This window comes from Rutilus rutilus (genome assembly GCF_951802725.1).
Source record: "Rutilus rutilus genome assembly, chromosome: 21".
In the NCBI taxonomy this organism is placed as follows: Eukaryota; Metazoa; Chordata; class Actinopteri; order Cypriniformes; family Leuciscidae; genus Rutilus; species Rutilus rutilus.
The window spans coordinates 19,825,462-19,843,264 of record NC_140226.1 but is presented as its reverse complement, the minus strand read 5'-3'; the positions used below and the strand labels follow the sequence as shown (position 1 = coordinate 19,843,264).

At 39.1% G+C, this 17,803-nt stretch overlaps 1 protein-coding gene across 5 annotated transcripts in view; it reads left to right on the top strand.

Annotated features, from left to right (window-relative positions):
• Positions 1-17,803, top strand: part of wdpcp (WD repeat containing planar cell polarity effector) — a 75,558-nt gene that overhangs the window by 42,022 nt on the left and 15,733 nt on the right. For all 5 annotated transcript variants that reach the window (XM_084393293.1, XM_084393296.1, XM_084393294.1 and 2 more), the window contains exons 8-10: positions 1,081-1,217; positions 5,246-5,437; positions 11,166-11,811. In XM_084393293.1, the coding sequence (XP_084249419.1) occupies positions 1,081-1,217; positions 5,246-5,437; positions 11,166-11,811 (975 nt within the window). The remainder of the gene's footprint in view (positions 1-1,080; positions 1,218-5,245; positions 5,438-11,165; positions 11,812-17,803) is intronic.

Here is a 17,803-nt window from a genome sequence, read left to right as displayed (position 1 = left end):
GTTTTTCTTTTTTCTTTTCCAAAGGGATAATATCATTTAATTTGGTAGAGTGTATCATTTACATTTTAGAATTTCCAAACCACTCTTGAGCCTCTCAAAGTACGTGGCTAAGCTAAAAACCTTGGTTTAAGCAAAAATGATTCCTTCAAATTCCATCCTTCAATAAACACACAATACATCAGCATTTGAAGTTAGATTTTTTGCAAATGTGGATGTTTTCTTTGTCATTAAAGACTTGCTAAAGTGAAACTTAAAATGACGCTTAAAAATACTGCATTTAACACACTATTCCTTTGAAATTAGCACCCTGTTTTATGCTTGAATGTGAGATGATTCATAATTACTGCAGAAGCGCTGATATTCCGTCTCTAATTGCTGTTCAGGTTGGAAATTCCAGCCCTGAATATCATCCTCAACTAAACCTGCTTCTCTGAATGGGTTGTATTAATTTTTTTGCCGTTTAATTGGTTTCATAAACAGATTAATTTTTTAGGAAGGGAAGGTTAATTGCTAATCACAGTGTGGAGAGCTTGTCAACAGTTTCACTGCAAATGTCTCTCTTTAACATGAAAGCTGCATACCCTACAGGCTTTACAGTCTCTCTCCCTCTCTCTCTCTCTCTCCCCTGTGACTCTTAAACTACTACTCTGACTCACTTATGAAAATTATTCATTATGTGCATTTCTGTGTGTGTGGGTCAGATTTTACTTACATTGTAAGGACCAAATATCCCCACAAGCATTGTAAAGCCTGAAATCACCTGCATTGCTTGAACCAGCCAATAGTCAAATGTCAAACTTCCATTTGGGAAATTTGGATAAATCGTCCTTTGGAAAAATGATCTGTAACTGAAATAAATAATGTGTTTTTTTTAGGCTATGAACAGTGCAAAAAGCTTTTCTGTTTGGGGTGGTTTAGGATTTGAGTCAATCTGTAGTGATTATAATGAGCATTATATTTTGAACAATAGAAGTATATAGTATGTCCTCATTTAGATAGCAAAGTAAATGTGTGTGCACGCTATGTCTTCTCACAAAGTCATATGAGTTTTGACCTTTGACCTTGCTCTGTGGTTTTCAGCGGTGATTGGCGATCGCTTCCTGCTGTTCTCGCTGATGGAGAGGAGTCAGGTGTGTCAGGTTTACTTGAACCGGAAGAACCAGAGCTCACCTGAACCAGCACGACACATGGAGAAACTCACAGCTGCGGAGATTAAGGTAACACACACACACACACACACACACATCTATTGAACACTCGCCCAAAGACATACACTCACACACACATACACACACTCTTCAATACACACACATTAGCACATTTTAGGAGGAAAGGCAGCACAGCCTCTCCTGCTTTCAATTAAAACGCTTTAATGAGGCTGGTCTGGCTCTTTCCACAGGGCTTTTAACTCTAATAATTGCCTGGCTTTACTTGCTTTCTTTTACCGCTGGGACAGGTAACACTGTGATTACTGGAGCTCTTTTCTAATGCACACCTTTGGGGAACATCACGTCCAAACACACAGCACTTCTCTCTTTATAGAGATATCACATCATTTATGACAGTACATCTATATATGCCTGAGAAATGTTCATCCCTCTATCTCTACATTCTTTTTTGTAATTTAACAAAAAATACATAAAGCATTTAAAAAAAAAAAAAGGAAAGATAGTTTCAGATCATTGTGAACGCATCAAGTAGCCTAAATATATATTTAAAAATACTTTTTTGAAAACATAACGACATAAAGCAGTTTTTCAGTGTGCACTTTACACACTGTTTTCCCACATTGCTAGTATCTGAATAGGAAGAACCAACATAATTTTTGTATTTTTATATAAATTAAATTTGGAATATTTACATTTGCATCTTTGCATTTTGGCAGATACTTTTGGCTAAAAAGATCAAATATATTTATTAACATATTTTATTACATGGCTTGGTTGAATTCTAATGTAGAATGCGGTCTGTTATTTCTTGATAACAAACCGCTGCTAAGTATAACACACCATTGCCATGAAAAACAGAGCGTTGCTATGGACGCAGGATTCTAACCGTAGAGACGGAACGGACTATTTTCTTTAGCGGAAACAATACAATCGTTTTTAAATCAATAAACTCCTTTTTAAATCAATATTTTGTGTTAAAATTATTGATTTATTTGGTAGGTAGCCATGTAATAAGCGGGATAATGTAGAGCGAGGCAGTTGTTATAGCGAATACAACCCCTTCAGGCTGATTCAAGACCCCTCCGCTTCGCGGTCCTGATCAGCCTGTCGAGGTTGTATTCGCTATAACAACAGCCTCGCTCTACATTATCCCTTACTTATTTTTGTATGAACCAATAATCCGGTATCAAGATGGCCAGGGTTAGACAATTTATAGACAGGAGAGCACATGGCACTAGGTAACATACATGACAAGCCATGTGCTTACACCAAACATGACTAAAACACAAGTACATGACCAGTGAAAAAAATCACAAGCCGTACACAAAACATGACAACATGAAAGCACTCAGTCGCGTGCTACACAGCACAAGCCAAAACATGACATAAAAGCATGCAGCTGATGTAAACATGAACCATGTGCTACACAAAACACAACAACACACGCGGACAGAGGAGCGCAGAGCTCGAGCGAACTCGAAACCGCACGCTCACACAACAAGATAGAGTGCATGAGAACTAGTGAATACTCATTCCGTGCACTCACAACAGACGACAAACACATGGAGCATGAATGTCCGAATCCCGACACAAAACCGAAACCAAACTAGACCGAAGTGCCGGGATCAGAACACCACGCTCCCCACACAAAACAACTCGCATGGACCGAAGAGCGCACAGCTCGAGCACACTCGAATCCGCGCACTCGCACAAGACAAGACAATACAGTAGCGTCAGGGCTCTGTCACAAAACCAAGAATAAACTAGACTGAAGTGACAGAACCCTGACACTATCTATATTATAAAATGTGACCATTATTATCGTTTTGTAAAATTGGTCACAGCCATGTAGTTTGTCGCTAGCAGAGCAGTGGTGTAGAGGTCGGAGGGTGGGGTCAAGTCCATCTTCTCCTTTTCAGAGGAAATAAAGGTGATCACTCCATTCTTTATCCCTCATCCCATTCATTCTCTGGCTTTCCAAAGCAACTTGTCTAAAAATTCATAACGGTATTTAAGAAAAAAAAAAATCTTTATTCGTCTTCTTTTTGAAAGCATTAACCTCATTTTAATGGGCCAGAGACCAAGTGTGCGGAGATCACAATTTGGATGGGTCTGATTATGGACTAAACACAATACATAAATACATCAGGCTCTTAACACCCTCCGCACCCGAACATTATCGCATTACTGGAGCGCTTTGTTGCGATGGCAGCCTGAGTATGAAAGCAATCTCTCCTGCGGTGTGGCTGGCTCCAGCAGCATGGCTCTGATAAGGGGGGACCGTACGCCGCCGCCCCCCCCCCTCCCCCCCCAAACCCTGTCCTCCTTCCCCGACACCACCCCCGCCCACCACATCCCCCATCCCAGCCCGGCCGGCCCCATCCACTGCCTGCTCCACTGGACTAAGCTTTGAGCCTAATCCTCCAGAAAGAGGGTCTGATTATTGCTGACCAGCAAGCACAGGCAAGATGGGGAATCAAGTTTTGGGGGAGGGCAGAAAGAGACAGAGAGAGATGAATGTTATTTTCCCACAGTCTGTATTGGTTTATTTGGTTTTTGTTTGTTTATTAATCTTATATAAATCATTTTCATGGTGGATGATACTTAACATGCACGATTAGACTTTGCAGGCGCAATGTGAAGGTCAAGGTTAAATGAAGAACAGTTTTTGTTGTCATGGGTAGACTGTAGTACATTTCTAGTCCTCCCTATTGTGCACAGATAGAGTTGTTGACATAAAGAGAGACTCAGTGTTTGCTCTCTTGATAAGGCCTTTCAGAATGAAGTATATGGAAATGACTGCTATTATGTTGCATGAATAGGCACTGACTCTATAAGAGCCATATCGTATTTTCATGCCATTTATTCGTACTATTGGCTGCATTGAGGGTCTGCTTTAAATCCTCGACCCAGAACTGCTGAAATAGCACATGATGAGCCGTTGCAGATATGAGATAGATTTTAATGCAGCGGCATGAGACAGTGGCACAGTGTAGGAGAGAATATCGCTCCATACTGCACTTTTATTGCAGTCCCATAAACAGATAGTGGATTTAATGCCCTTTCAAAGGAACTAGTTATTATGAATACATCAATTATTATGTCTACGTTGAGGCTAGACAGTCTTGAGTGATTAAAGCTTTTTGTGCATCGGCCAAACAGCAGGTGTGTCAATCAGGTGCGGCTCATTTTAATAAAATTTGATAGTCAGACTTAGTCAGCAGCAAAACACTGGCCTTTGCTTCATTAGAAACCTGTAATTTTGGGTGGTTTTGGATTGATCTGTGCTGCATATTTGCTGATGTATCTTAGATTCTGAGGTATATTGAATATGTCGTTTGATTTCATTTGTTCAAAACTACGTCACAATTAGTATATTAGGCTTCCGTCATTTGTCATTGTGTGTTTCCCAAAGGAAAGACATAAGGTTCAAATATTATAGCGGCTGATATGCGACTTACTTGCTCAGATGACATGTTTTTCAGAGAGAGACTGATGTCTTATTGTAAGTGATCTTGGTGTAGATGTTTTTTGTGGAAGCTGATTTCCATTTCTAAGTTAAAATAATAATAAAAAATTATTTAATATAATTAAGTATGATCTTTTTTTTAAATGTGAGAGACAGTAAAAAAAAAAACTATGTAGTAAACTACGTACATATTGCAAGTTTGTAAGTACATGTAGTTACTTAATATTATAATTACAGTGTAACAAAGACACTTCAAAATAAAGTGTAACCGGTTTTTCCATTGGATTTTCCTTTTTTATTCTTTCCGAATCTAGTTCATTCCTCCCACACTGTGATTTATGAAAGTGAAAGCATCTAGAGATCTTATTAGCAATCATACAAATATCTTGTTACCTTCAAACATCTCGCCAAGTGCGGAACAAATGCAACTAATTCAAATGAATCTAATAAAAACCCCACCAAAAATAACAATGCCCTGCTACCTGAAACAGCTCAGGCCACATTAATAAAGCAGCACGCAGCTGTAATGTGTTATGCAGAGGAGTTGAGGCAATGTTTTATAGATGTTTTGTGGTCCGATTCCTTTACGGTTGTTGTTTTTCCGCAGGTTTCAGTGGTGGACTTACCTGGCGGGGGACGCCGCGTGGAGCGCCACATGGGTCTGAACCGAACGCAGGATGTGGCCGTGTGCTGGTGGCCGCTCTGTAACGAGGAGGTTAGGCCTTGGTCTCCCATCCCTAGTGCAGCGGACAGGGCCAACCTGGTGCTGCTCGCCTGCTCGGAGACCCCTGGGCTTATGGTAAGCACACACTTACATGGCTTCAGGGTTGGCCTTTTATCCCTTTCTAAACTAATATTTTTTTGGTTAGAAATATGTGAGAGTGAGATTTTGGAAAAACTCGAAGGTCAGATAAAAACCTCCTAAATAATATAAATACTTTTAATAATGCCCTCACAATGCTCCATTGCTCAAGGTTTTGGAAAGATTCTCAATCCCTTTTTCACCCCAGTCTTTTTGTCCCGTTGTACCTTTCTTTTTTCTCTTTTGTCATGCTTTACCAATCACCATTGTATTTCTCAATGAGGTGCTGTAACTCACAGACTGTTCACTTGAACTTTTTCTTTACGTGAACAGCCAACCTTTGACCTTCCTGTGTAGCTGACACTCTTTCATTGTAGAATGTATTTTGCTCTCCAGTGAATGTGCAATTAGGCAACAGCTACACAACAAATGTTTTCTTGATTCAAAAAATATTAAGCGTATAGAATAGAATTTCACGCATTAATCCATCATCCTTTTTAAAGGTACAACTCATTTTATGCTCGCGTCACTCTGGATAGCATGTCTTGGACTTACTGATGTCTAGCAGTATCAAATACAGCATCATGCACGTTTTCAGAATCAGTAATCATTTATTTATTCATTGCTATATAAAAAAAAATTGTGAGTAATCCAAGTTTTATTATTTAATTAAAAAGTGACTCGTATTCCATACAGTGATAAAATACTTTTAAAGGAGAACTCCGGTCAATTTTAACATTGAGCTCATTTTTTTGTACATTTGGAGTGCTGTCAATACAGAGAACAACGACAAAAATCGGTGTTGCCTACACCGAGTTATTCTATTTTTAAAATTTGCACCCTATTGACTTCAATGGGGCAAGTAGTAAGCCTGCTTTTTAGCCTCTTAACATCCTTTAAGTGTCATTACAAGTGCACAGAAAATGTGAGTGATTCCTTCCGAGTGAACACGAGTGGATCTGACTGCAGTAGATGTTAGAGATATTAATAAAAATGAAGTTAATTCAGCCAGCGCTCATACCTTTGTTTACATCCTGTTTTCGGTGGAAGGCCATAGTAATCGATTGTCGAGTTCACGCACGTGATCATAGGTACTAAACCTATGCGCGTGAACTCGACAATCGATTACTATGGCCTTCCACCGAAAACAGGATGTACCATGTAACTTTTTTTAATGAGAAAAAAAAAAGAATAGCTCTCAAGAACCACTTATAAGACTGTCCATCCACATCTCCATTTCTCCATTTCTACTGTACATTCCTTCTTGTTCCTGCCTCTCAGCGCTGTTTAATATTGAATGGTGATGATTCAAAAATCAGCAAGCAGTGCTTAAACTCCCAACGTTTCTCTCTGGTTTTAAACATATGCAAAATCTTCACTCGCAGAGCAGGGAATGAGAGAGATGGAGCGGCGTTTCCAATTGCAAATGCACCAAATGAAAACAAACAAGGGGTGGAAAAATGCTAAATAAAAAAATAAAGGGGGGGGGGGGTGGAGCGACGCTGGATTGCTCTGGTTGGAAATGAACCCTGGATTTATCCTGGGCCTTCACCTATTTATTTTCCTCTCTCTTTCTTTCTCTTTTCCCCTCTGTCTCTCTCTCTCTCTCTCTCTCTCTCTCTCTCTCTCTCTCATTTTTCTACGGTAAAAAAACATTAAAGTGTCTCTCGCCTTCATCGTTTCTAATTAAAGTGTTTGTTGTCATTTTCAGATCCGTGGTGTGAAATCAAGCTAGCAGTTTATGTAAGACGCGAGCGGTGAATCAAACGGTTCGCTCGGCGCACAGACACACACTTCAATCAATTCTGCCTCATATATATGTTCCCTTTGTTAAGTTTGCTATCTGCATGCTAAACCCATTTTCTGCTTAGTCTTCAGCATTTAAAAAGTACGCTTTCTTTCCCTATGTGGTCTTAATTCTTACCCCTCGCAGATAAGCACTGCCAAGAGACACACCGGGAAAAACACTCGTGCACACACACACTTATTTATGCAAACGTTTAACATTTTTAATCAATTCCCCTGTTCCTGGAATTTAACGATTTTAATAAAAAGAATTTTTATAAATACACTTCACTTATTTTGCATGTTGAGGTGGTTGTTATGTTTTCAGTAAGCATTTGATATCTCTCTCTTTTCTCCTTTTTTGATAGTTGTTTTGCATATTAAGGTGGTTGTTGTTATGTTTTCCGTGCGCATTAGATGTTGTTGAATATCCTGTTATCTCTCTCAGAACACTTCTCTTCATTTGTTTGATCTGCATATTTACCAGGCGTCTGTACTCTATTTACAAATTGCCACATTTCTTATGTCTTCAACCAAATGCATATTATGCTTTTCACCCAATGTGGAATGATAGCAGAAAAGGATAGTTTTACAGTTTTAAGGCCTGTTTGAAAATGACTCCAGACATCACACATGAACCATGGAGTCAGTGACTTTTAGGGGGGTGCACTTTTTTAAAAGGAATTTCTTGAGGAAATTTTGTGGCCGTAAATGGTTAAACTATCTTAAAATAAATGTTTTTTTTTTGTGATTAAACCATGAAAAAGTAAGTATATGTTTTTATGTGTTTTGTTTGTTTTGTCGGTGAATTGCTCATAACAATTTCTTCAAAGCTTGGGGTTGGTAATACTTTTTAAGTACAGTAAAAACAGTAATATTGTGAATCATTGTTATTATAATTGAACTGTCTTCTATTTTAATATATTTGAAAATATAATTTACTCCTATTATGACAAAGCTGAATTTTCAGCATCATTACTCCAGTCATCCTCAATCCACAAAGAAATCATTTTAATATGCTGATTTGCTGCTTAAGAAATATTTCTTATTTTTATCAATGTTGAAAACATTAGTGCAACAGTAAGACATTTTGCAGGATTATTTGGTGAATCGAAAGTTCAGAAATCTTTTGTGTTCTTGAGTGTTCAGAATCCTTACTGAATTAAAGTATTCATTTAAAATAATTCAAATCTTACTGCCTCCAAACTTTTAAATGGTCAGTACACCTGTTTTGACACAGCCCCCTCTCTTATACTTTTTACTTTTTGACTGAGCTATTTGTCCTTCTGCTGAATTTATTCCCCTTATTTTTGGATTTGGATTTTATTTATTCCTTATTCAGTGACTTTGTCAGTGTTATTTGATTCTAGAAGGCTCATGTGGAATGGTTTCAATCTCTATCATTTTTCCGTGCATGGCTGCTGTTATGATTCCAGGGCATGTTATATATGAAGAGAAAAGGTCCGAGTGGAATGTGATTTCCCGGGTTAAATTCTTGGGCATGTGCAGGTGCAATAGAGCGAATGCTTCTGTGTTGATTTCATGCCACAGCGGCCTGACAAGCATCTGAGTAGCACACACACACACTTACACACACCAGAAGAGCGGAGACTCAGCAGCAAGAACTTTCATAGATTGCCTTCATCATCATCTCCCTTTCTCTCTCTCTCTCTCTCACTGTCCCCCTCTCTCTCTCCCTCTCTCTCACTGTTTGCTCTCTGAGCTGGAAAATTGGCTCAAAGAGCTCTACTGCTGTGAACAAGGCCTGCTGCTCAGCTGGACCTCTTTGGGTTTATCTTTCAAGCTGCAAAAGAAAGTCCAGAGAAGAGAAGAAAAGAAAAGAATAGTTTTGACCAGTGACTGAAACCAATAACTAACAGAGACTCACTTACCACTGTTCTCTCTCTCTCTCTCTTTCTCGCTCTCCTTTGCACCGCACCCACCCAACCTCCCCAACCCACCAAGATGCCGTTTGTCTTTGTGAAATTGAATCTGTCATTGTTTCAGCAGCAGCTGTGGGATTTGCAATGTTTGTGTGTGTGTGTGTGTGTGTGTGTGTGTGTGTGTGTGTGTGTGTGTGTGTGTGAATGCAGGTCTTAAGAAGGATCACTCTGTGAAGATGTTAAAACCTTTGTGGCGGGTGGGAGAAAGACACTCAAAATGTCCCCCAGTGCTGAGGCAAACACACTGCCTCTCAACCAGCTCTCCTTTATTTCTTCACCTTTTTGTTTTTGTTTAGTGTTACCGTGGCAAAGAGCTTAGCGCTTTCTCTCTGTGGCTATCCGTTACTACTAAACCGGATAAACAAGTGTGAGGATTGTGCAATTTCTCGGTAGTTCCTGATGGCACTTGTGGTCCGCGATTTTACACGCACAACAAAGCACAACAGTATTCAAGGGTTATAGCGTTTAAATGTGTATTATTAGCCAGAAGAGTATCTGTAGCACTTTCTAGCATGGTATTAGCAAAGCGTTAGCCTCTGGCCAGAGCAGTGAGCTGACCACCTTAAAATGGCCCAGAAAGGTGTTCAACCTAGCCCTAGCTAGGTTTTTACTAGCTTAGTGCTAGCGGGGTCAGAATTATCGTAGTATTAGCCAAAGCAGTTGGGGCGTTGGTCTTTTGCTAGCATGGTCAGTGGGGTGTTGGTTCTGAGCCCGGGCCCAGCTGTGGACAGGCCCAGAGTGGGGGCCTCTGTGGCTGGGGCAGGTGTGTCTCAGCGGGGCCTGGCTCTGTGGAGATCTGGCACTGTTCCGGATCTCCCCTCTGTGCTGTCAGCAACTCCTCTCCCGCCCTCTCACTAAACCCCTCTCACCCCCTGGGGTGCAGCGGGAGTTGGCCCAGGGGGGATTACAGCTAAAAAAAAGACAAAAAAACTCATCCCCTGCTTTCACAGAAACCATCGGCAACCCGCTTAACTCAGTCTCCTACGCTGGCGCGCACGCCACGGTTCTGTGCCAGCCCATCGCTCTCAGTCTCTCTCTCACCACACCATCTGCACCAGAAACACACATACTACAGGTAAACCCGAACTTCCTGCGTGCTGCTGTCTGATAGGACATTTTTTAAGCTGTTTGTGTGCACATTTTGAAGTAAAATCTCCAAACAAATTTGTTCAACATCTGTGTTGGGCCTGTGATTTCTACTGTCTCAGGGATGGAGGTGCCCATGCTGAATATTTACTTTTGCAAATGTTTTGCAAACTTCTGGCCTCTCTGTGTTTTTTCAAGTCTGTCTGTGTCTTTCTTTTTTTTGTTGCTTTTTTAATCGTAATGGGTTGTTACTTTTCACATTTATAAATTGGAAATATAATTTAAATTTAGTCACCCATTTTCAAAAAATTTTTTATTCTTTAGAATCAAATGTGTAGACAGTGCACATGCTTTGACACATTGAGCTGTCGTGCTCAAAGCTTTTTTTAATATAATTGATTATAATTAAAATTTTAAGGTGATTCATTCACCATTTCACTTTAATTACATATTATGCATAACTTTTCTAAGACTTTTTTGGATGAAAGGCAAAGAGTTAAGGTTGTTCAAATTGAGTTAAGGTGCTCAAATTGGTGTCACATTTGAATCTGACTCATTACCTGGTTCCTTTATTATTTCTAATTCTTTTCTGAACTACACACCATACATAAAATTTAAATTTAGAAAAATATAGATTGTAATTTAAAGGTACAGATCTATGTATTTACGATGAATTTCTACATACATTGGCGATAAAATCTTATCTGTCAGTGTGACAGATGAGGGTAAAAGTATGTGAACCCTTGGTTTCAGCAGAAATTGTCTTCACCAACATTTCCTGTAATTGTAGATCAGGCATGCACAATCAATTTATAAAGAAATTCAAATAGTAAATCCAAGGGATATACTTTTATCATATACTTTTTTTTAAATGAAATACTTAACTTTTGACTTTGTTTCTCTCTGAATAGGTTTTGAGCTCTGTTCGAACTGACGGGAACCCTATTGACTGCAGATTTAGTCTGACCCAACCCTACCATGTCCTGACTGTGGAGCTGCACCAAGAGGCCAAACACTCCACGTCTGAACTGCATGAGGAGGCCCAGCCTCCCGATGTCCAAACCTGTGTGTATGAATCTGCTCATGGACGTCTCCAGCGTCTGTCCGGCACTCCTCTATCCCTCAAATCCAAACCCATAACCTGTAGTCGCGACCCGTTGGAGCGCTGGGTTCTCCTGGGGCTTCAGGACTGCTCTGTGGTACTTTTCGACCCACAGACTGGCCTCTCCCAGTGGGCCACCTGCTCCATGGTGCCGGCGATGCTAGCCTGGCATCCTTCAGGAGCTCTGCTGATGGTGGGTGGAGGTCAAGGCGAGCTTCAGTGCTTTGATACGGGGCTCTCGCCTCTCCCTCTACGGTTAGTGAGTGAAGAACCAGTCCCCAGCTCTGCAAGCCCCAGCCTGCAGCTGTCTCGCCACATGAAAACCTCAGAGGGGCTAGAAGGGATCCAATGGGCCTACTGTCCGATATCCCAGGGAAACGAGGGTCTGGAGGCACATGATTTACTGCTGCTTCGATTTCATGGAGGGCCACTTGCTGTGCTGAAGCTAAGACTGGGTCAGTGGGACCTTTGTGTAATTGATTCAAATCAAAGAACATTTCAAGTCTAGCACTAAAGGGTCTTGAACGTGATTATATTTATATAGCCAGGAGAGTTAAAACACAAAATGGCCTTAAATACAGTAATTTAAATACAGTATGGTTAACTCCAAAGTCAGATATGTTGGAACTTATGCCAGAAAGAATTTACACTACACATTTACACAAAAGTTTCAAAGGTTTGAGGTCAGTAAGATTTTTTTTATTTATTTTTTTATTCAGCAGTGATACATTACATTGATCAAAAGTCACAGTAAAGACATTTATAATGTTACAAAAATGTTCTACTTCAGATAAATGCTGCTCTTTTATACTTTTTATTCATGTGAATCTGAAGACTGCTGAAAATTCAGCTATGCCATCACATAACATTTTAAACTATATTAAAATACAAAATGGTTATTTTGAATTCTACTAATATTTCACAATATTTCAATTTTTACTGCATTTTTGATCAAATAAATGCAGCCTTGTTGAGCATAAGAGAGTCCTTTCAAAAATATAAAAGCATCTTACTGACCCCAGACTTGTGAATGGTAGTGTATTTTAAATAAAGCTTATGACTGACATGTACAGTATAGCAACTAGTCCCTGTACAAACTGGTTAGTCAAGTCACCTTTATTTGTATAGCACTTTATACAATAGAAAGTTTCAAATGAGGAAAGTAACAGAATTATGTTACTGTTACTTTTTGCAAACTTTATCAAATAAGAGACTGATTCAAATTCTGCTGTAAAGCAGCTGTAGCAAGGTACTAATGTGATTATTCAGCTCAATTCAGTTCAGTGATGAATTAGTTAGGGATGAACTGGTTAGGGATTTATGTGAAATTGCCTAGTGGATACCACAGTAAAAGACTGACATGGTAAAAATCATGCATAGTCTGTGTGTATTCTGAATTTGATCTAAGTCTAAAGTAAAAGTACTGATTCCTTTTTTCTTTATTTTCTACTTAGTGGCAGAAATGCAAAAGTTTTCTTAAGAATTTTTTGGTAAAAACAATTCCCCGCTAAACAGAGCCTATGGCGCAGCGTTCGGTGCACATTCATCACATTAACCACAATGGTGCTCAAATGGGTGACACATTTGAATCCCGATTCCCATCCTCTTCCCAGTTGCAGGAAAACAGTACATACATACAGTGCTGGTCAGAATTATTTTGCCCTCTTGGTAAATATTATCAAAGATGGCTGTAAAAAAAATAATCTGCATTGTTTATCCTTTTGATATTTTATTTTTTTTAAATGCAAAAATCTAACCTTTTATTGGGAACACATTGGGAACAATTATTTGCCCCCTTTTATTAAGTACTTTTTGCAACCTCCTTTTTCCAAGATAACAGCTCTGAGTCTTCTCCTATAATGCCTGATGAGTTTGGAGAACACCTGACAAGAGATCAGAAACCATTCCTCAATACAGAATGTCTCCAGATCCTTCAGATTCCCAGATCCATGTTGGCGCTTCTTCTCTTCAGTTCATTCTCTTCATTTTCTGTAGGGTTCAGGTCTGGGGACTGGGAAGGCCATTGCAGATGCTTGGTTTTTTTTGCTGCCAAAAAGCTTTTTTTTTCTTTTTGTTTAATCTGTCCATAGAACGTTTGAAAAGTAACTGAAACCACAGGAACGTCAAACAGGATGGGTTCTGTGGTCAGATGAAACAAAAAAATTGGCTTTTTTGGCAGCAAACACTTGAGATGGGTTTGGTGCACACAGGCATAAAAAAGGGCACACAGGGATTTACCCCAGGTGTAAAATGAAATATTTTGCTGTATCTTTAAAGCGGTGGGCCTAATTTTCTGTCAGAGGTCCTGGACATCTTGTTCATCATGGATTCGATCAAATACCAACAGATAAAAAAATCAAAACCTGACAACCTCTGCTAGAAATCTTATAACGGGCCATGTTTGGATCTTCCAACAGGACAGTGATCCAAAAACAAACATCAAAATAAAACCAAAAATGGGTCACTGAGCACAAAACCAAGCATCTGCAATGGCCTTCCCAGTCCCTGACCTGAACCCTATAGAAAATGAGTGGGCTGAACTGAAGAGAAGAAGCGCCAACATGGATCTGGGAATCTGAAGGATCTGGAGAGATTCTGTATGGAGGAATGGTCTCTGATCTCTTGTCAGGTGTTCTCCAAACTCATCAGGCATTATAGAAGAAGACTCTGAGCTATTATCTTGATAAAAGGAGGTTGCAAAAAGTATTTAATAAAAGGGGGCAAATAATTGTTCCCAATGTGTTTTGGAGAAAAACATTTATTTCATAATGTGATTTTCCCTCCACTTTTATCAAAAGGATTAACAACGCAGATTTATTTTTTACTGCCATCTTTGATTATATTTACCAAGGGGGGAAATAATTCTGACCAGCACTGTAGATATCTAGTTTTCAAATAAAACTCAGAATATCTTTCAAAGATTTGATGTCACAATCCTCGCACACGTTGCCAAATCCAGTGATTCGATTTCCAAAAGTGATCATAGTAGCAACCCGGTAGCTTGTTTAGGACATAAAACCAGCCAATCAAATAAGAGCTTGCTCGATCACGAGAGTGTGTGCTGTTATTGTTTGTAATATACATGGGGGTGTGGGTGTACCATCTGAGATTGTGTTCTTTGTAGAATTGTAGAAGACGTTTGAGGGAATGACAGAGGCAGGGGCCAAGTCTTCTGAGGTCACTCAATACCCACCCTTGGGCTGCCACCTCCAGGTGCATTCTGGGATGCATTTCTCCGATAAATCATTTACAGTGGCTTACGGTCCCTCCAGGCACCAGATAAAGTTTGCCAATCAAAACCTGCCCATGCCTAGAGTTTAATTTTGACTTTGGAAGTGAATGTGACTCCCAGCGACTCTGTCAAAGTTTTAAATGGAGAGCGTCAGCAAGAGAAAGAGTTTTCTACGAGAGAGAGGTAGAAAGCAAGGGAGGGTGGAAGGGAGAGAGAGCGGCAGCAGTTCCCTCTCCTCTGATCGTGTGCCAAGGTTTTGATGAAGAAAGCAAACGCACATCCTTTCCGGCTGATAATTTGGAGCAGCTAGTGAGCAGAGCTTGTTTGCCTGTTTGTCTATTTATTTGTTTGTAAACGTGTTCGTTGGGCTTGTCTTGCTCACGCGCCCATATTTATTGACTTATATCTCCAAAACTGCTACATGATGAAGTGAGTGAATCGGACGCACAGAAGATGAAAGAGTTGGCAGACCTCCAGTCTTCCCAAGGAAGCAGCTCTTTCTTTTTCTTTCACTCACCCTCCCTTCTTTTTTTCCTCTCCTCCCTGAGTTATCTCATCTGGGCACGCGCTCGGCACAGGAGAGCTGCTGTACGGAGTGGATACGGGGGGCAGCTGGCCGGCACACTCTGAGAAAGTGAAAAAAAAGTGAGTGAGGGAGAAACAAGATTAATTTAAAGGAGAGGAATTTGCACAGCATTGCAGTTTGGAGGCCTTTGGTTGCATCACATAGGACGCCCCGTTTGTTTTGGTTGGGCCAGATTATGCAGATTCTTAACACTTTCAATTAAATAAATTATACCACTTAACCACAATTAGAAGACCAAGAAAAATTATTTTTTGTTTTCTATCACAATCGGCAATGAATTAAGACGTCTCATAACTGAAAGTCACCTAACTGTTATTTCAAGCTTTTTTACTGGACAGAACAGTTACATTTAAAAAAAAAAAAAAAAAAAAAAAAACATTTCCACTAGATTAATTTCTACATTTAAAATTTGTTTCCCATTCGTTTCCATTTTTGAACGAAAGTCAGGAAAAACAAGCAAACAATTTTTTTTTTAAGTATATATATATAACTAAAAACAAACTGTAAACATGTGCACTCTTCCTCCTCAGTGTGATGTTTGTCAGCTTGTTCACAGGCCTAGGGAGAAAATTAATCCTTTTCTTTTTCAATTTGGTGTATATGTGTGCTATAAACAGCATCTTTGTGTTATTGCGACTCTCTGCAGCTCTTCTGTGTCTGTGCTGACGTCTGTCATTTCTCTCTACACTGTTATTAGTCACATTAGTTGCTCTTCAGGGGCTTGTGGGAGGCGGCCTGTTAATTTCCCACATGCAGTTTTAATTGGACCCTCCCCGACCTCTTTTCTAAATTCACTTACAAAAAAATGGTGGCGTCATTTCATTTGCCGCAAAATGGCGCCTCCTTCTGCTCTCAGCGTCCACGGGAGGTGATTTCTGTCTGAGAGGGGAGTTTGAAACAAAAAGAGATTAAAAAAAGAGAGTGCTCTCTGCTTTTCTTTGCTGTTATATGTGTGTGTTCCTGTAAGACTTCAGGAATCATTAATACAGATGCTGTTGATGGGTTGTTTTATTCATAGGCAACATATCTCTGTGTTTGTATGTTTGTCAATGTTTTATGTGCATGTGTTTTTTTGTGGCTGTACTGATGGTCTCCTGTTGAGAAGCGAGCAAGGTTAAGCGTAGCTGTGATTGAGTGTGCCGTTCAGAAGCAGATCCAGTATGGTTGGATTAAGCTCTATTACATTATTAAAGGCGCCTTTACAGGTGTCAACTGCCTCAGGTGATTACTGCTCATTGTGATCACAGACGCTAACGTTCACAGAAAGTTAGCAAAAGAAACAGACAGATGAAAGAAAGGAATAGAAAGATGTGTCAGAGAGCGAGAAGAGACAGGAATGAAGCTGAAAGGAAGAGAGTGGAGCAGATACTTAAGGATGAGTGTGTGAAATTAAATGTAAGAGAAAGTTTGAGTATAGTTAGGCCTATATATACGAAATGCTCTCGATGCACTGTGAAATCTGAACCTACTGTAAAATCAGCACAAACCTAAAGATATTAAAGATACTAGCTGATAATGTAACAACAGTAACAAAAAAGTACAATTTAGTGCCCAAAAATAATTTTTTTAAATATTATAAAGAGCCATTTTTTAGGAAAATATATATTTTTTAAATTTAATTTTTTAAATGAAAAAGTTACCTATAGTTCAATTTACTTTTTTTGCAAAATATCACTGATTTGACTAGATAACATTATTTTAGTAATTATATATTATAATTATATAATTATTATTTTTTGCAATAATATTATATAATATTATAGCTGTGATCAAATAAACACAGCTTTGGTGAGCATAAGAGACTAGTTTCAAAAACATGACAAAATCTTAGACCTCATAATCATGTTGTAAAATAAGTGTTTATTTGCCTTCTCATTTCATCGCCTTCTCCCTTCTCACTATATAACTGTATTGATATCAGTCGTTAAAAAATCCATATTAGTTGACCAATAATTTATGCATTCAGATCAGTTTGAAGAAAACTCATCTGTTTGACCCTTTTGTGATTAAAATGGTGTTTGATTGTCTTGCCAGTAAATGCACATGTTTGAAAAGCTTTGTAAACAGTAGAATGTACATCCATTAGCTCAATGTCCGTTCAGCTGCTCTCACTATCCCTCTCTGATTGATTCTGTGCTGTACGTGGCTTTTTTTTTTAAAAAGCATCCGTTGTTCCTTCTAAACAAGGGCATTTTATTAATATTGATTTTAATTGATATCTCAAAATGATGCCCTTGTGTGCTTTTCCTGGCACACTGGCGTGAACTGCTGTGCACTTGCATGAATGTACACAGGAGTGCAATGGCTGATGTCAAGATTTTCCACTTTATAATACATTACACTGTTTCTCGCTGAACTCTATCATATGCCTTCAGAATACTTGGAATATATGGTACAAGTTGCATGGAATTATTTTATGAGATATTTGCATCCTCTTTAAAAAAAAAAAAAAAAAAAACTTGATGAAAGTCACCTTTCTCTGCCATTAAATGAACAAGTGTGAGCATTTGTCATTTCTTTTTTGTGTTCCAAAAAAGAAGGAAATAATGCTTTACAACATCATCAAAGTGATTAATTTTTTTTTTTTTTTTGTGAACCAGAGCTGTCCCAGAGATGAAAGCAATCGTTT